General features: G+C 42.2%; 1 protein-coding gene across 2 annotated transcripts in view; it reads right to left on the bottom strand.

Annotated features, from left to right (window-relative positions):
• IMPG1 (interphotoreceptor matrix proteoglycan 1) overlaps positions 1-19,228 on the bottom strand; it is a 108,059-nt gene that overhangs the window by 77,548 nt on the left and 11,283 nt on the right. The window contains exons 2-7 of one of the 2 annotated variants that reach the window (XM_059942102.1): positions 12,230-12,463; positions 6,395-6,561; positions 6,098-6,126; positions 3,621-3,685; positions 2,919-3,022; positions 565-717 (exon numbers count right to left, since the gene is read on the bottom strand). In XM_059942102.1, coding sequence (XP_059798085.1) covers positions 565-717; positions 2,919-3,022; positions 3,621-3,685; positions 6,098-6,126; positions 6,395-6,561; positions 12,230-12,463 — 752 coding nt within the window. The remainder of the gene's footprint in view (positions 1-564; positions 718-2,918; positions 3,023-3,620; positions 3,686-6,097; positions 6,127-6,394; positions 6,562-12,229; positions 12,464-19,228) is intronic. The other variant, XM_059942103.1, reaches the window with a different exon arrangement.

Here is a 19,228-nt window from a genome sequence, read left to right as displayed (position 1 = left end):
GAAAATGAAAGCACTACTCTGAAAAGATTCATGGTCATTGTAGCATTATTTGAAAAGATTCATGGTCATTGTAGCATTATTTACAATAACAAGGATATGGAGACAAACCGAGTGTCCACCAATGGATGATAAAGAAGATGGAATACATCATACGCAATGCAATATTATCCAGCCATAAAGGGAATGAAATCTTGCCACTTCCGAGTGGCATGGATGGATCTCGAGGGCATTACGCTAGGTGAAATAAGTTAGAGAGAGAAAGACAAATACTGAACGATCTCACGTATATGTGGAACCTAAAAACAAACCACAACACCCCCCCTGAAACCAAGCTCATAGATACAAAAAATAGATTGGTGATTGTCAGAGGTAGAGATGGGTGGAAGGTAGGAGAAATGGGTGAAGGGGTCAAAAGGTAAAAAAAAATAAAAATAAAAATAAATAAATAAATAAATGAAAAGAATTCCTGGTCTCAGGAAGATGAACCAAGAGGATTTCTGTGCTGTTGGCTCCCAGATCTGAGTCCCGCCCTGGGCTCTGGTTGTGTGAGGTGGGTTCACTCACCTGAAGCTGAGACTTGGCTGCAACCTCCTGGTAATATGGGGACTGGGAGTCGGCGAGCTCTTCCTTGAACTTGTGCTTTGCCAGGGAGACGCTTATTTCCACCTTCTGTTCTAGGGCATCCTCAGCAACATTAGTGGATTCTACTTCTCTTTCCTGGGTTAGAGTTAAAAAAAAAAAAAAAAAAGAGAAGGGATTCTGTTCATATAAACCACGAGCAAATGGTTACATTGTATAATATATATTGATACTGTCTCAGGAAGTGGGTTATGAAGCCGTAAGTGCTTCTAGAATAGAAGTCCTATTAACTAGCAGTGGCCTCTGAATCTCACGGAGAGACAAAGTATCAAAGCTCCAATGAGTTAATTATGTAGAATCCCTGAGAACTCCATCATTTTATGACTGTGTGCTCTTCATGGAAGCATTTAGACACACACACACTTATTTACTTTTTACCGATATCCTTTGGTTCATCTAAAAAACATCTCCTCTACCATCTAGGGTAGAAATCTTTGCCTTCTCTGAACCTTTGCACTAGCAAATGACATCTGAATTGCTCATTTGGTACCTCTGATACACTCACATGGAAGTTTTTTTTTTAATATGGTAATCTTGTCACCCCACATAAAATCTCCTTGAATCCAGTGTGATTCTCACACTTCACTGAGTCCCTCAAAGCAAAAAACATGAGACCATTTCTGCACGAAACTCTCAGTGAATATCCGTGACAAGGCGGGTCACAACCTCAGCAGCCTGTCCTAGCCTATTATTTTGTCTATACATCTGCCGTCTTCAGTCATAGCACTTAGGCTATTTTGTTGCCCTTATTTGCACTATAAATTCCTTGAAGGACCGGACTGAGGCTTGCTCATCTTAGTATCTTTAGTGCATGGCCCAATGTTTGCTGAATGAAAGAATAAATATAGATGTAGATGAATGTGAAGTAAAATATTCAGGGGATATTTACAGGAGAAGGAGGGACCTATATCAGACTTTGAAGGAGATGGGACACAGGTAATGTGAGAAAAGAGAGAAGGCAGACTGGAGTTGTCTTAGAAATTTTGCAGTGAATATGTTTAATCTCAGTAATTTTTTCCAACAGCAGTTTTCACTGTTGATGAAACAGTATTTTTGAGAAAAACAAAACATTTAAATTCTTTGTTCATAGCAGTAGTTCCATCAAGTCTACGGTCATCCAGCCTAAAGCCCAGAGAGAATGGCCAGCAGGGTCCTCATCTCTGAATTTCCATGTAGAGATGGTGAGGCTGAACTTCCTGCCTTCACCTTCTGGCCTTGATCTGTGCCTTGGAGGGAGGGTCACAGGAAGAGGAAAGGGCCAGAGAAGGCTCACAGACCACAGGGAATGGTAGACCTGTGGCAGTGGCAGCATAAGATCCATCTTCTGATTTGGGGTCCCTTCCTTATATTACTGCCCTCTTCTGGGTCTGCTGCCTGCCTTGTGCTGCCACAACCCTATCACTGGAACAAAGGGAGCGGTGTTTGCCTGCTTCTGCACTGAGGGTCTGGGCTCAAAGCTTTTGGAGAGGTTAAGCATGTCTCCCTTTTGATTACAAGGTGCAAACTACCGTGTATCAAATAAATAAACAACAAGGGTCTATTGTACAGCACGGGGAATATAGCCATTATTTCGTCATAACTTTAAATGGAGTATATAAAACCATTGAACCACTTTGCTGTACACCTGAAACTAATAAAATATTGTAAATCAACTATACTTCAATTAAAAAGTCCCCCTTTAGTGATAACCAACATTCAATTCCCTAACAATCCTGCATGCCCTTTCACTCAGAGTGGTGACCAGTGTTGCTTTTTGCTAGAAAACACTGTTTTTATTTTTCCCCAGCTTGACATGCAGGATTTCGGTCATTTGGATATTTATCTGGTCTATTCGTGCTGCACATGACTGGGAGGAAGACCTCTGCCCTTGCTGTCAGTGTGTGATTACACTTCAGTGGAGAAAGGACTTCATTGATGGGTTGACTGATGTATTCATTCATTCATTCACCCATCATTTATTCACTCTAACGCTTGGTGAGCACCTGTTGTACATAAGGTTCTGTTGGGCACTGAGGGAAGAAGGGCCCCTGCCCTCCTGGAGTTAATAATTAAGTTGCAACTTCTCTCACTTTATCCTAGTTTCCAATCTATTTCTTTTCCTTTCAGTCCCTCCCTTGGAAGAAGTGAGAACAGTGAATAAAAGGAAGTCACCGACTCTTACTTGGGGTGATAAAAATGCAGCACTAATAACAGTGAATGGCCAGTCCATCCCTTGTCTTTCCCTGTTTTACTAATGAAACCAAACAGACATGTGAAGAGCTAGATTGAGAACTTCTTACTATTGTAGGCATCTTGGTGTCCGGGAGGGTGTTGTTGAGGATTTCGTTGAAGGGTGTGTCATCAGGAGGGGGAGGCAGGGACCCGGGTGAGACACTGGCAACGTCTGTGGAAATTTAAAAAAGTACAGGCACGAAAATGAGGCTGGAGGAGTTTAAATTAGAATGAGGTCACCATGACACATGCTTTTCCTGTCACTCTGGAAATTACAGATGTTAGGTGCATTCTGAACTCATTTTCTTTTAAGATCACACAAGTATGTTCTTGAGCAAAATATAACTCAGACTCTTGATCCCACTTAAATTTCTCATTACTCCTTTCCAGAACGCAAGTTTGGAGCTCCCCTAGATGTGTTACAGTTAAATGGTTTTGCCTAATGAGATCTGGTTACTTTTTCTTTTTGTGGCTACGTAAAGGACACATGAATACATTATCTTGAATTTGTTTGTTGGAAAATATCGATGACTGCCTCCAAGTTGTAGGGTAATGGGTGATTTGGTTTTGTTTTTATTCTTTTCTGTATTTTCCAAGACGTATGCTATGAATTTAAATTATTTTGTAAGGTTAGAATTACAAGTTAGTTTTGAGAAAGTGCATTATAAACTGTGTCAACTTCAATTAACCATTGCTTTTCAAATAACATGCTTTCATGATGGTTTGAATTAAGGTTCAGTAGCAGATGAAACGAGGAGTTCTAAGCTTACCTGTTGAAAACACAGGGGTTTCACCAGGCTCTCCTAATGTCTCCTTTGTGGATATTTCATCTTTTCTATTAGCACAATAGGAAATAAAAAAGAGATGGTGAAAAGCAGCTTGATGACAATAGAGGAAATGCATTTAAATTTGCTTATACTGAATAGACCTAAAAATTAGAGAGAAAGTATATTTTAAAACTAGGTTTACCTATATTTTCATTACAGAAGTAATCTTCTAATATATTTTCTTTGAAGAAAAATTCAAACAACCCCCAAATAATTATGTTTGACTCAAGGGGTTTTCCATAAGCATCTTGGCTTTTTGCCATTCTGGGGAGCATTTTCATAGTAGGCAAAGATGGTTCTGGGGGTCCGATGTTTTACAGTCCCAATTGTGCTTCAACTGTGTCCTTGACATCAAAGATAATTGATCACATGATCTATGACTGAAATATTCTCGCTAAAATCTCAGACCCTCAAACCTGTAAATTCAGAGAGTCATTCAGTTTATCTGATAAAGTAACTCTTGTGGTTACGATAATGAGAGAGAGAGATTTCTGGATAATGCAGGTGTCTTGAATCCCTATTCTGGACATAATCATTGCCTGCAGTGGTAACCTGCCAGGGAGTTGTGGGTAGGTTTGCAATGCCAGGGAGTGTCATCCAATGTCATGGTTATAGAGATGTCTGCATATCACATTAGCCCATTCTAGCAAGCTTTATTTGGAAAGGAGTAGCAGTAGTGATAGCTATTGAAGCTCACTGAAAGATTTCTTACTATAAGCTATTAGGTCTCAAAGGATTATGTCTGTGTTTGTGCAATATAGTCATGGTTGACTGTTTGATCTAAATAGTGGCTCACGCTGATGGAAGACCAGAGGGGATGGCTAGGTCCTCTGTGGTTGTAGGGGGCTAGGGAGCTTGAAAGGAGAGCAGGATTGGTGGGTGGCGCGGAGAAGACAGGTTCTTCAGGCAGAGGGGAAGGCTGTGGTCAGAGCCCAGGATGAGCAGGGTGTGGTCTGGACGTGGTGAGGAAGTGTCATGGTGGCAGTGGTGGGATACTGGCTCATGGAGGGCAAAGTTGGAAAGGTCAGGGGCTGAAGGCCTTGATGAATTAGTTGTGCCTCTGCCGCAGTGGAGGTCCTGAGAGGGAAGAAATGGCTCACTCAGAGTTGGGTAATTTGAGCAAAGTCTACTAAGTCTACTTACTTACTAAGTCACGGGAAGACTATACGAGCAACCACAAGGGCGAGTGCAGAACCCTTGGGTGATAACAGCGAGGTACTCAAAGCTCCCCTCTCCACGAGGGGTGAGATGATGCAGCAGTTACTACGAAGCAGAGACAGAGCAGGCTCTGTGGAAAGAGAGGGTTGCCTGACAGGAGCTGAGCTGCTGCTGAAAGAGGTCCGTAGCCCTGGAAGACTCTGCAGGTTGGGGCTGTGGGGAGGTGATAAATTCGCTCACCTCACCCTGCTTCTCCCTCTGATTTCCTGATCCACATTGGCTGGTCCTTCCCAGAAGTCAGAGGCCAAGGGAGGCCAGTGAGTCAGTCCCTCCCTCTCAGCCCTCTGCCCACAGAGCACGTGGAGAAGGGTGGGAGTGGATATTCAGAAGGGCGAGGGGAAGTTGCGGGAGTATTTTTGAAAAGCCTCTGAACAAGCCTCAGTGTAAAAAAAGGAATATCTCAGATGTATTAACCCAGGAGCTGTTACGCAAGTTAAGGGGGGGAAGAGGTTAGAGGCAAGGATTTGACGTTTTGCACAGTGTAAATTAATAAGGTCCAGGGCCAGGTTGTGACAAAGGGAACAGAAACCAAGGAACAAATGTGGAAAGCATTATAAAGAATTGTAATTCATACAGCCCAATTTGTGTCTCTCTCTGCAGTATTATTATCTTCAGTTTTAGATTTCTAACTGTTATGAGTGTAATTTGTGAGTTTAGAGTTTGGCAACAGCACGTCTCTTCTGTAATCATTTTATCGGATGTACTTTGCTTTTTCTTTGCATTTCGATTTTCTTATTTGATATTCGGTTCTTGTAGAAGACACAGCTTAGTGCTTCAGTTTAGTTTGAGAAATACTAACACTTTACAGAATACCAAATGAGAGTTCAAAATTTAGGTTGCTCTCTGATTGCATTCAACATGTTCCTGATGTAACTAATATTTTTCACCAGTTCTAAAAATTAAACTATTTTAATTGCTCTGTATCTAATAAGTAAAAAACATGTTAGATAATTATCACACAGTATTGCATTCATTTTATCTGCAAATATAGTGCAAACATCTATCTCGATCTATAAGGTCTATCCATTTCCCTTTTATATACTCATTTATCTTCAGCAAAATATATGCATAAAGTGTCTGTCAGAATAACCTACTCCGATCTCAGTAGCTGAAATAATGTAAAGGCACAATAGCTCAGTCTCACTCCATCATGGGATCTTTCAAAAGTCAAGAGCATGCTGCACTGTATTTTAGGTACTCACCTCTCAAGGAAGTTTCTCTGTTTTATCCTCTGTAGGAAGATAAAAAGTAATTTTATTAAGAGACAATGCCAACTGAAGAGCCAAAGTCTATGTTCATTCCCTTTTCCCTTTAACTTCATTTCAATCTGCCTGTAAAATGTTATTTTGCAGGAATAAAATTCCTGTTGGCCTTCTCAGATCTCTCTAAGCATTTCTTCAGCCAACCCTTACGCTGGGGGAACCAGTTCAAAAGGGGCAGGGTCTGGAGGCCTGGGAGCTATTTGGACCGGGTTCCCAACACTCCGTGTTTAAACTCACCTGCTGAAGAAGATCCAGGTGTTCCTGGGAGTTGCTGAAATTTCTCCCGATGTCAAAGAGGCAGAAAGTCTCCTGCTGGCAGATGCTGACCCAGTCCTGGTATTCCCCTGGGTCAGGGATGCGATCCAGAAAGATCCGATACGCTTCCCACACTGCTTCCCGGCACACTGCAAGGCGGCGCCATGAGGAGTGAGAAACGGCCAAACCCTGAGAAGACGCCCTTCTCCCAACCCAAGCCCAGTCTTAAACATGGCAAGCTCTGTCATGGCTTATGCTGATACACTAGCCTATAGCCCATAGAGATTAATTCACTTAACCAATATTTATTGAGCCCCTATATGCACCATGGAGAAAAATAAAAGAAGGGAGATAGAAATACAGGTGTGTGTGTGTGTGTGTGTGTGTGTGTGTGTGTGTAAGACTGCTATTTATAATAGGGTGGTTGAGGAAGGCCTCATGGTCAAGGTGACTTTTGAACAGTTTGGGAAGAGGCCCCAAGGCTGGAGAACGCTGGGCACATTGAAGAAACAGTAAAAAGGTCACTGTGGCCAGAGCAAGGCTGAGAGTCATAGAGGATGAACACGGAAGGATGCGGTAAGAGGCACAGCGATGGTGCAGGTCTTGCAGCAGTCATCTTCAACTGGGGCACAGGTACCCCGCTGTATCTGCAGACTTTCCAAGGGGTCAACAGGCACACAGACATTTAAAGAGACTCAATTTCTAGATCTCAACTTCCCTATCGTGCTTTCCTAAATTGGTTTGCCTAACAACACATCTTTCCTTCCTCACTTTCCCTTTGGCCGTCATCCTTCCCCCATCTCCCCATCCACAGTCTTCCTGTGATGGCACAGTGCCCCAAGGTTGCCACACAAAGGGTATTTGAAATAACTGTGTTTGAGATTAAGACAGGCAGTGAACTTAGTCAAGGGCAAACACACAGTTTTTGCAAGTAGGGCAGTTTCTGATGCTTTGCCTTCAACACATTAGAAGAAGTCCTAATGAAGTCAACAGCCGATAGATCATTAAAAATAATGATGGCAGATCACGATGTCATTGTTAGCATAAAATGCCAGGGGAACTTAAGAATAAGGCTGCTACTGTAACAAAACTCCATCTGTTCCCATCTACTTATTTATGTAACACGTTTTCTCAGCATTTAAGTGAAACTAAGGAAAAGAATAGGGATAAAATGGATGTTAAATCCTGTCTAATGTTAGCAATACATAATAGGAATAATAAATAATGGCACATGAACTAATAGAGGGACAGCGCCAAAGCAACCCCATCTATCCAGAGGCAGAAGCTAGTGGAGCTTAAGCTATAGGCCCTTCATTTAAATTGGCCTCTTCCAAAGCTTTGTTCCTGATTTTGTATCTATAAACATTAGTTACCCCAAACCAATATCTGAGCTTATATCCATCAATAAAAAATTAAAAACTTTTGTCAAACTTATATCTACTTCCTTTAATCAGTTATATATTAAAAATAATTATAAATGCAACTGAATCCAGAAGAAATTTCTGGAAATAAGTAAAATAAGTTATTTACTTAGGAAATAAGTAAAAAATGTAATTTCAATTTACATACATTTTTGTTACTGAGAAGTATTTTAGAGCAACCCATAACAGACTTTTAAGTATGACCTAAATTACATTAAGATAAGACTCTGCAGTGAGAGGTGGGATGGAAATGTGGGTGTGTGGAGGAAAAGGGACCACGTGACATTGCCTGCTGTTTGGAAGGGTTTGTTCATGCATTTGTAGAGTACTTGATGGTAAGTATTGAGTATCTATGATAGATTCCACTGTATATACGAGAATGCTTTAATTCCTATCTTATTTTCAATATCAATATTTACAACTCACCAAAAGTTACATCTTTTCCAATTATTTAAGCTTATGATGAAAAACTTTAGATGTCAACAGAAAAGCTCTCAAGAGGGCACCTAATTTAAAAATTATTTTAGGGGATTAAGTTAGGATAAAAAGATAGAAGACTTTGGTCATAAGCAATTGTAATATGTTGGTCTTTAACTCTGGAGGGATGAGGAGCAAGGGGGTGCTTTGGAGTAGGAGCTGACATCATCTGACTTTCTAAAGAAACCCTCTGACTGCCATGCAGAGAAAAGGGGTTATGGGTTACGGGGAGGAACAAGGTATGGGAAGCCCAGTCTGGAGACTCTTACTCCAGTGCTTTACCTTCCCTCACTCCCCGCTTGGTCCACATCTGGGTTTCTCTTAGCTTTCTGTTTTAGGAGGCAAAGAGAATTCCAGACCAACAGAAACTCAGGTCATTTACTAGCGACAACCTGACCAGAACCCACAGACCCGGGGGGGGTGGTGGTTTGCAGTGCCCACCACCTCAAAAGTGCCATCGAGTTTTCCACATTTGAGGTGTGTGTTGCCTGGGGTTTTTCCTACATCATCAAACAGCCTAGGCTGAGACATTCAGCAGAAAGGCTGAGGTTCTGTGGTCAGATCTCAAGCAACTGTGGGGATACTGGGGAGGCAAGGCTCCGGCTTTCTCCAAAATCCTTGTGGCAATCCTTCCCAATAGAGCCAGACAAAGATGGCACAGAAAGGTAAACCAAGAGGTTAGAAAAAATCCAACTTCTCAGAGGTTTTCAGACTCCTCCCAGCCCTGAGGTCCTTCGATGCCTCAACTTCCAAGGTTTTTATTTGAGGCTCCCTTAGCAAGGATGGGTGACTCTGCCAGTGAGTCAGGGCCTGGTGCTCCTGTTCTCTTGATCACAGAAGGATTCTGTGCCTCCTGATTTGTGCTGAGCTTCCAGGATGCCAGAAAAATGACGTCGGAGGAGTCACCAAAATCCTGCCCCTCAAAAATCGTCTAAAAAAAAGATACTGGTCCCTGTTTCATCCCGACATTTTGATCACTGTAAACGACAGTGTCCCAGGGAAATAATTCTTCAAGCAGCTTCAGGCATTGGTGCTTCAGGGAGAACGTTCTCTCAAAGTCTTTGGGAAAAGTAGGTTTTAGTAGGGACGAGGGCTTTCTGTGTCCCTGAGGTGGGAGAAAGGGCTGCAGGTGAAGGAGCAAGATTACCTGGGCATCTTCTCAATATGAGAATGCAGATTATTAAGTAGGTCTGGGGAGCCATCTGAATGAACACCTGCGTTTCTTACAAGCTCCCAAGTGACGTGATGCTGCTGGTCTGGGGACAGCGGTTTGAGTAGCAAGAACTAGGATTCCCTTCACCTTTAACTTTCTCCGAGTCACACATTAACGTGAAAGAAAGATCTAGCTTTTAACATTGGGGTTGGGAGAAAGAGAGAGTGGAGATAGATAGAGGAAGGGAGGGAGGGAGAGAGAGGGAGAGACATGGGGAGGGGTGAAATCACAAAGGACTCAAAGAGGACTTTGAAGGGAGGCAGTCACAGAGGAGAGAGTCTGCGTGGTGGGAGCAGAGGTTCTGCCTGGGAAACTACCAGAAACGACCTTGACCCTTGTGTCTGTGCTTTCTGAGGAAATCTTCGCGATTCTATCAGGAAGCTCAGAACATTTTCCCTTGTGTTGCTTTAAGCACTGGGAAGAGAAATAGCTCAGTATTCCATTTGATTTGAGGAATGTGGGCACTGTCTCCTCTAAGTTTGAAAAACATCAACAGATAATTTTGTAAAAGCAGCTATGAGAACGATAACTGGGTTACTCCGTCAAAGAAACACTGCTTTATAGCTGGGTCTTATTTCTAGTTTCTTTGTGAACCAATTTGTTAGACTTAAGAAACCCATGCTGGTGAACAGTAAAATTTCATATCACCCAGGGGCAGCCATAAAGATAATAGGCTGTCATTGCTGTGGGGAGAAAAACAGTGGTTTGTTTCATCCAGGGAAGCAAGAATGAAAGAGGCAAACCTAATCAAGAATAAAGAGCTAAGAATAAAATTCAGAGCTAAAAATTTGGTTGCAGCAATAGTCTATTCTACAAATACCTGCGATGAATCCTACTTGTGAACGTCGTAAAGGATTAGAAGTTATGTGAAAATAGTTAGCAACAGCTGTGTTCATAGTCAATGTGATGCATATCCCATGTATTTATGCTTCTATCCAATAACAAATAACATGAAATTTACCAATGTCATTGTCCAATCAATGTGTAGGTACCTCCAAAATGAATGCTTTACGTATGACACTGTCTTTTCCTTGCCTTCCCAATGACCTCTTTGCTTCTGCATCCATATGCAGAGGTGCTGTGCTAGGACCTCAGAATTTTAATATCGTGCACTTGATTTTCTATAATTAGAGTCCTCCCTCTGACTCTGACCCAGTAGCTGTCATTTCTCTGCGGGTGTGCCTTCTGTCAGAAAGCAAGTATCTTTTTACTTCCACATAAAATGAGACATATGAGGAACATAGGGCTTGATTTTTTTTTTTTAATTTATTTTATTTATTTTTGGCTGTGTTGGGTCTTTGTTGCTGTGCGCGGGCTTTCTCTAGATGCGGTGAGCGGGGGCTACTCTTCGTTGCGTTGCGCGGGCTTCTTATTGCAGTGGTTTCTCTTGTTGCGGAGCAAGGGCTCTAGGCGCGCAGGCTTCAGTAGTTGTGGAACGTGGGCTCAGTAGTTGTGGTTTGCGGGCTCTAGAGGTCAGGCTCAGTAGTTGTGACGCACGGGCTTAGTTGCTCCGTGGCATGTGGGATCTTTCCGGGCCAGGGCTCGAACCTGTGTCCCTTGCATTGGCAGGCAGGTTCCTAACCACTGTGCCACCACCAGGGAAGCCCAGGGCTTGATATTTTTGATACTGTTAGTTAATTACGCTTCCCAAACCCAATAAGAACACCCAGATTAATTCAACTTTTGCACATCTTATAGATGTAAATACTTAAGAACTTGGTGGGATGTTAGTTGATGACGTAGTTTTCAGTTGTCAGAATGTGCAACACATCACAGGCTAGAATTGAACCAGCTCGCTCTAGTCAATAGGCTTGAAATAGAGCAGGGTGACTGTGCTTTTTGGAGTGGAAGCAAACATCTATTATGATCAAGGTGGAAATCAGTAAACCTCAGTTTTCACATGTAAGGTGACTTGCGTTTAGGATGCAGCCAGACAGGCTACCTGGGGAATTTAATAGCAGTTACCAAAGATTCTTTTCTTTCATTTAAAGAAGAAGCCATGGGATTTTTTTTTTTTCATCCACGGTAAGTGAATGACAAGGACAGCTACTGATGGCCGTGGTGTGATTGAACTCCATCATGATTTCCGGGAATGCTGTAAGAGTCCTGTAATGCTGTCTTGGGGTAAAAACTACACTGTAGCTCTGATGGAAACCACAGTAATTGTGCTGTAAATCCCGTTAACACCCCTGCATTATATCTTGGTAACCACTGCTAATTTGTGCCTCCAGGTTTCCCAGGTTCAGGCATTTTTACTGGATCAGCAATAAACAACTGAAACTTATCAAGAAGGGAGGGAGGATTGGGATTGCAATGTGGTTTTTGAAAAGTGAAATCTTAAGTCATCCATCAACTTGCACAGATTCCTGACATTGCAATCATCCTGTGCTTCGTACAACATTAGGATTTAACAGTGGGCTTTGGCAAAAATAAAACAAAGAGGTAAAACCCAGAGGCCAAGGCTTTCTCGTGGCTTGTTAAATGCTCTCATGGTTCTGTGTTGCACAGGACATGGTTTTAAAACATGCAAGCACAGATCTGCCATAGTTTCGAAGGCTTATTTTTCATAACTCTCAGGTCAGTTGGCTGATTTTTATAACTCCTGTGACTGAATGAGAAGCTCTGGGCTGAACACAACCTTGGGATGGATGAAAGGGAAGGGATGAAGAGAGGGAAAGTCCAAACAGGCTGCACCTCTTTCCTTACCTCTCAATCTATAATACGCTTGAAGACTTGCTAAAATCTGTTTCATGGATTCCTGTGGACAGACTTTAAGCCCAGTTGGGAAAAATGCTGATCTTTTGGTTCGATGCTTTGCCAAATCGAATATTCGTCTCATTGTGGACACTTTGTAAATTTTTCCGGTATCTTCGGTTGTTTCAATTCTTGCGGCATTGTCTATGTCTTTAATTTCAGAACCGTATATTTTAATGGAGAGATCTGTAAAAGAAAGATTGATTGCCTGGTAATACTACTCAGCCATAAAAAAGAATGGAATAATGCCATTTGCAGCAACATGGATGGACCTAGAGATTATCAGACTAAGTGAAGTAAGTCAGACAGAGAAAGACAAATATCATGATATCGCTTAGGTGTAGAAGCTAAAAATATGATAGAAGTGAGCCTATTTACAAAACAGAAACAGACTCACAGACATAGAAAATAAACTTATGGTTATCAAAGGGGAAAGGAGCGGGGAAGGATAAATTAGAAATTTGGGATTAACAGATACACAGTTCTGTATATAAAATAAACAACAAGGACCTACTGTATAACACAGGGAGCTATATTCAATATCTTGTAATAACCTATAGTGGAAAAAATCTGAAAAAGAATATATACATGTATAACTGAATCACTTTCCTGTACACCTAAAACATGGTAAATCAACTATATTTCAATTAAAAAAAATTGATTTCCTGATGAATACATACATTTGTGTGCTATAAGTGAAGCATATAATAAATGGATGGAAAAAACTAAAAATGTGATCCTGAGGGTTATGGAAGTTCTATCTTGCTGCAACTGCCGAATGTGATATTCCAGTGACAAGGCATTTTCAGAAATCAGGGAATAGCATAATGGGCTGATCAAGCGTATTTAAAAAAAACAAAAACAAAAACAACATTTCGAATCATCTTGCCTTTAGGCACTGCCAAATATTGAAACCTTTTCCCACATATCTCTCCTAAAATCACTCCCCACTTAGCACTCAAGCCTCCCGAGAGATGCCTCTTTAGATAGACATTATAATTCAAGTGGGGAATGATATAGCATTGTGGTACCCAGAGGTGCACTCTTGATGAGGAAGTGGAGTGCTTCTAAAAATCTAGGGGAAAAAATGCAACAAAACAACCTCCCTGCCTATTAGCAGCAGCCCTAGGATTTCTCTGAGGGCAGGGCTCTGTGGGTGGCAATCTGGTTGAAAGTGATTTGGGGCCTTAGAGTTTCATTTACAGAGCAAGCTTGATATTTTATGTGAGATGGTGAGAGAAGGGATGGAGGGGAGGTCAAAGAGAGGGTGTTGGCAGAGGATTAAACTCCCGGAGCCATTCATCCTGCTGGCACTGAGGTGTCTGGTAGGGTTAGGTCTGGATTTCATTTTTAGCTTTGTAGACCTCTCATAAAAGTAACTTACATTCACTGAGTACTATTTTATTGTGAATTTTTTCCATCGGTATTATTTCATATCACTCTCAGAAAAGCTCTAGTGTATAGACGAAACAGATACCCTTTTTCTCAGTTTGCCACTCGGTCAGGTACTGAGGCCTAGGGGTGTCAGAGCACGTTAACAGTGTGGTCAGATCTCCACTCCCCCTCTCCACTCCATCTCTTTCCTTTCAGCCATTCTACCGTTTAAGAAAGGAATTACTGATGAACAGTTGGGACCACTCACTCTGGCCCCTGGAGACCACCAGCATGTGGCTTACAGAGATTTAAGTTCCCATTTTGTTAAAGAAGGCTCTCCAAGTTCCTTTGTGAATGAAAACCAAAAGAACAGAAAGGAGACAGTTTATACACAAAGTATAATTTAGTAAAATCAGCATCCCCAGAATCTTTCAATTTATCCAAGAGTAAACAAACAAACAAATACTAAATGGAGCCAATTACAAACATAGGTATCAATAGGAAAGAGTATTAATATTGCCTGGTTCTTTAGGAGGACGAGTTCTCCACTCTCTTGCCTCCATTATTGTACCTGACAGGCAAAACCATAACCAGGGTTAAATACCACTCTTTGCCTTCTCCTCACGGGCACCCTAGTAGCTGAACAAGGTTGGAGAAAAACAATCATTAGGACTCACTTTAAATTTATGATCCTTCAGTAATATCACACTACATTTCTCTGGTCTGTTGAATTTCTCTCCCTCTCTCTTGGAGAACTACACACAACTTTTCTCAGATTTCCTGCACTTCCTGCCAATTCTCACTCTCAGCTGATGACCTTGCTTCACATTTTATTGAGAACAGGAGGACCCAGAAGATAACATTTCGGATTTCCAGCCCTGCGTCCACTCACTGGCTGCATCTGTGCTCAGATACTCTGCTTTCCCTCCTGTGACTATTTGATGACTGGTCCGTGCTCCTGTCTAAGCCCAGTTCCTTTACTTATGCACTGGATCCCAGCCTTTTCACCTCGCAAGGACGTTCTTCCAGAAACCCTCCTTTCATTCACCTACTGAATCATTTTTCTCTCTTTCTACTGGATCATTCCTATCAGCCTGCAAACATTCTATTATTTTCTCCTTCTACCTAAAAGATTCTTTCTTGATATCACTTTCCCTCCAGCCACTGACCCATTTTTCTATTTGCACTTAGAGCAAAACTCTTTGAAAGATCTGTTTTTACTTCCTTTCCTGAAACAAAGCAAGGTCCTATATGAGCGAGGGAGGATTCCCCTGACACCACATGCAAAGCTATCAACATTTCCTCTCTTCATTCCTTCCTCTTTTTTCCTTCCTTCTTTTCATTTATTTATTTATTTTTATTTATTTATTTTGATGTTTGCAGTGTGCTCGTAGAGCCCGGTGTATTCAACATGCTATTGTGACACTTCACCAGAAGGTGTCGCTATCGAACACATTAAATTATGAGAGCTGAAGGTTGGAAAACGGAACCCCAATAATCAGTTCTTTGACTTTGGGATTGTGCGTGTTCAGTACCGACATTTGTTGATGAGGGTGGTGGTGAAGGTTGTGATTTTGCAGCAAAACAAACCATTTGGGGAAGGGCTGAGACGTAGCATGGTGGGACGGACTCCCACTGAGCTGGGAGGTTCTCCTGAAAGGCCTGGCAGATGGGAAATATCAGTATTGAGGCGGCGGGAAGAGGACCGCAGGTCCACAGGCAGGCAACTTCCAGCAGACCGGGGAAGGTGGTCAACACCGAAGGTTTAAACTGGGGTTTAAATTAAATTTCTTTAACTGCTCAATCCTGGAGCTGACCCAGATCCCACCACCCAGGGTAGCTGTGACAAGTTTGGAAATGTCCAAATGTACAGAAAGGGAAATTAATGAACAACCATTTGATTCCAACACTGAATTCAAACATTACATTATCCTAAGAAAAAGTCAGATCTCGCTGGGGTGGAGAGGCAGCTCTGAAATACTGGGCTTTTGCCCCTTCATTTATTGTGTTAAAATTAGATTGTCTACACATTGCCTAAACATGTCCACTAGTTCACGTGAAGGTAAGCCCTTCAGTCAAAAGTATCTTTTCCACTCTAGGTTCTAGGCTGGTAGGGCCTTGATGTTGACTGGCATCCTGGAAACCACCACCCTATTACATCACTGAAGAGTTTCTTTTTTTCCTTCCTGTACCAAAGTTGGCCTCCAACCATAGATTGCTTACAAAGTTTCCATTTCAGGGCTCAACCTTGCCCACCAGGCAGGCTTTTTCTTGATTATGTATTCAAGTGGATCTTTACCAGCCTGTTTGGACCAGTTCTCACCAGACTCTCTCCTCTAGAGGAATGTTTTCTCTGCATCTAACCCTGCAGGCTTACAACCTAGGATTACTGTACACATATAGTGACAGTAACAGACAACAGAAAAAGGAGAATGGGGCGTTCGCGGCAGTATTGTTATGAGAGTGACAGCCACTGGTAAAAGCACTTAGTGAACCCATTATGTTTTCCTAAAGGAAAAGGCTGCGATGTCCTAATGAATGAATTAACAGGAGTGGAGACAGAAGTTACTGGAATTCCTCCAGAATAAAATTCTCCATTTGAAGAACAGAACTCCACAGAGAGAAAGTGGGTAACACTCCAGGACCAAAGCAATAACTGGAAGTCCTAAAAAATAAAAATTTAATCTTGCATATGCTTTCCAGACCTTACTAAAAAAGAGTAAGCAGTTCTGGCCTTTCTGCAAACGGTCAGCTTGCTTGTGATCTGTTACATCCCAATCCGGCCCCTCTGTTAGTGGAAATGCTCAATTACCCACCTGAATTTTTTTTCTTCCAAAGAGCAAGGGAACTAAACGTGCATTGTGCTTCACATACCCGAACACGCCTCAAAAATTACGCGGATGTACTGAACACTTGCTTAATGCTGTTCCAGAAAATTGCATGGATTTTAAGCACACTGTCTTCTGCATGATCAAGTGGAGATGACAAGAGCTCCTACGTCTTGCTTTCTTCTCTTGCTTTCTTCTCTATCTTCCTAGGTGTAGCTCTCAGTGAAATTCCATCCTGACATGCCTGCTGCAAGCGAGTAAATGTTGGAAAAGAGGACCATAGAAATTAGGGAAAATTTCAGTGATTTTCTGTAATGAGGTACGAAGCCAGTGCAGTCTCACGATAGCCTACAGACTGATTATCGGTGATGCAGGGTGGATGCCACACCGTTGCCCTCCCTGAAGCTTTGGAAACTTGGGTGCCATGGCAGCCTTCCTTGTCTCCACACCACTACCCGCTGCTGAGGGTGAAAATCAGTGCCCCCTTCTCTCAAAGCATTAGAGCGATTGCACTAGTTTTCTTCACATTGCAAAAATAGGTTTGGCCATTGCATTTGCTACGTCAGAAGGAAAGGGTTAGGACCCTGGAAAACCATTGTAAGAAGTAAAGCTTGCTATCTTCTATTCTATTATGTATTTGCATGGATACATACGTATTGATAAGTCCATCTCACCGCACTAAAAAAAAGAGGAAGAACCAAATCTGTAGGTGAGATGCCGAGAAATTTTGCTGAGGGCATATGCGGCTTGGTGAAGAGGGCAGGGACCGAATGGAAGTTGAGGGAGAAGTAGAAAAGAGAAAGGGGAACAATAGGGTCCTACTGTAGAGCACAGGGAACTATGTTCAATATCCTGGGATAAACCATAATGGAAAAGAATATGAAAAAGAATGTATATATATGTGTAACTGAATCACTTTGCTGTACAGCAGAAACTAACACAACATTGCAAATCAACTATACTTCAATGAAAAATAAATAAACAACAAAAATAAAAATACCTACCAAGTTAAAAAAAAAAGAGTTCATTAGAATTCTGGACAAGCATTAAAAATAATGATATGAAAATATATTTTGTTGATCCAATTTTTATAAAATAATTATATGTTCATATACATGGAAAAATCTACAAAGAGCTATGAAAATGTTAATTACAGATTTCCAAAAAAGGAAAGAGAAAGGGGGTGGTCTCTTTTGCGCCCCCGGGGGATGACCTGTGAGCAAGTGGGGTCCTGAGCTCTTCACGTCTGGTAGGTGTCAGGGAGTGGAGAAGCAGGGGTCCAGCTGGGCAGGGTCTTGGACCCAGAACAAAAATGGGTGCTCGCTTCCCACCCCTTTGTGGGGAGACAGAGGAGGATGTTGAGAAGGGGGAGGAGCATACTGCAAAAAGACCTGCTGTCTGTGTCCTCAGAAAGGAGAGCAACGCAACTGAGGCACTTGTCCTGGGGTAGCTTGAAGGGCTCATAGCCTGCCTTCATGTAAGGCGAGGAATCCTTCACAATAAGCCTCTTGGCCAAGGCCTGTTCACAGCCACCTGCCGGTTCCAGAGGCACTGCTTCTGCTGCAATTCAGGACCATGGGATGCCCTTGACTCTCAAGTGCCCTCAAGGTCTGCATTCGTGTGTCAGAGGTTGTGAGAAACCACAGTATCAACACTTAGCTTCTTCATGCGGTGCTAAATTTACTTGAGCATTTTAGCGGCGAAGTTTAAAATGTGAAGGATTGTAAATGATTTTCACATGAATACATAAGCAAAATCAGCAAAATCCTTTCTCCCCCAAATAAGCCAGTCTTGAAAGTCAGAAGAGTAGGATATTTCTATACGCTGTGACTAACTGTAAAGTATATTTCTTTGGAAAACGGTGAGTGGAGTTGGTTTAGTGCTGAGGTCAGGTTGAAGTAAACAGGATGTGAAACTGAGGTGAGAACAATTATGTTGAAGTTGCTGGCTAGCCTAGCTAAGGCTTGTTTTCAGGAGCTGACAGAGAGAAACAGTGTTTTCCCCAGCAGCTGGATGTTTTAGTACCCCTCAAATCACCCTGGATAGGCAGGTACCTTCTCCGTATCCGTGTAGGACCAACCCTGTTAAGCCACTTTTAATCATCTCTTCTTTACACTAACTTAACTTTTACTAACCTTTTTCTGCTTCCCAATTTTTAACCCATCATGTAAATTTTGGGGGCACCATCTCCATTGGTTTCAGAATGTGGAGTTTAGGGCTTCCCTGGTGGCACAGTGGTTGACAATCTGCCTGCCAATGCAGGGGACACGGGTTCGAGCCCTGGTCTGGGAGGATCCCACATGCCGCGGAGCAACTGGGCCTGTGAGCCACAATTACTGAGCCTGCGCGTCTGGAGCCTGTGCTCCGCAACAAGAGAGGCCGCGACAGTGAGAGGCCCGCGCACCGCGATGAAGAGTGGCCCCCACTCGCCGCAACTAGAGAAAGCCCTCGCACAGAAACGAAGACCCAACACAGCCAAAAATAAATAAATAAATAAATAATTAAATAATTAAAAAAAAGAAAAAAAAAGAATGTGGAGTTTAAATAAATACACAGGTTACGAATAAGAGAATCAGAATGGAATTTTACAAGTTAATCTGAGATCTGCGGATGATGAGTTGTATCTCACAAATGTATGTGATGTGATAGTTTTCAGAGCATTTTTCTAGCCTGGCTTGACAGAAAGTTTGAATGATATGGAAACTAAAGGGTTTTGCTGGAACAACAGTACCAGGTCATTCACAAGCTG

The sequence above is a fragment of the Balaenoptera ricei genome, chromosome 12 (assembly GCF_028023285.1).
Source record: "Balaenoptera ricei isolate mBalRic1 chromosome 12, mBalRic1.hap2, whole genome shotgun sequence".
Classification (NCBI taxonomy): Eukaryota; Metazoa; Chordata; class Mammalia; order Artiodactyla; family Balaenopteridae; genus Balaenoptera; species Balaenoptera ricei.
This window is presented reverse-complemented; position numbering and strand designations above follow the sequence as displayed.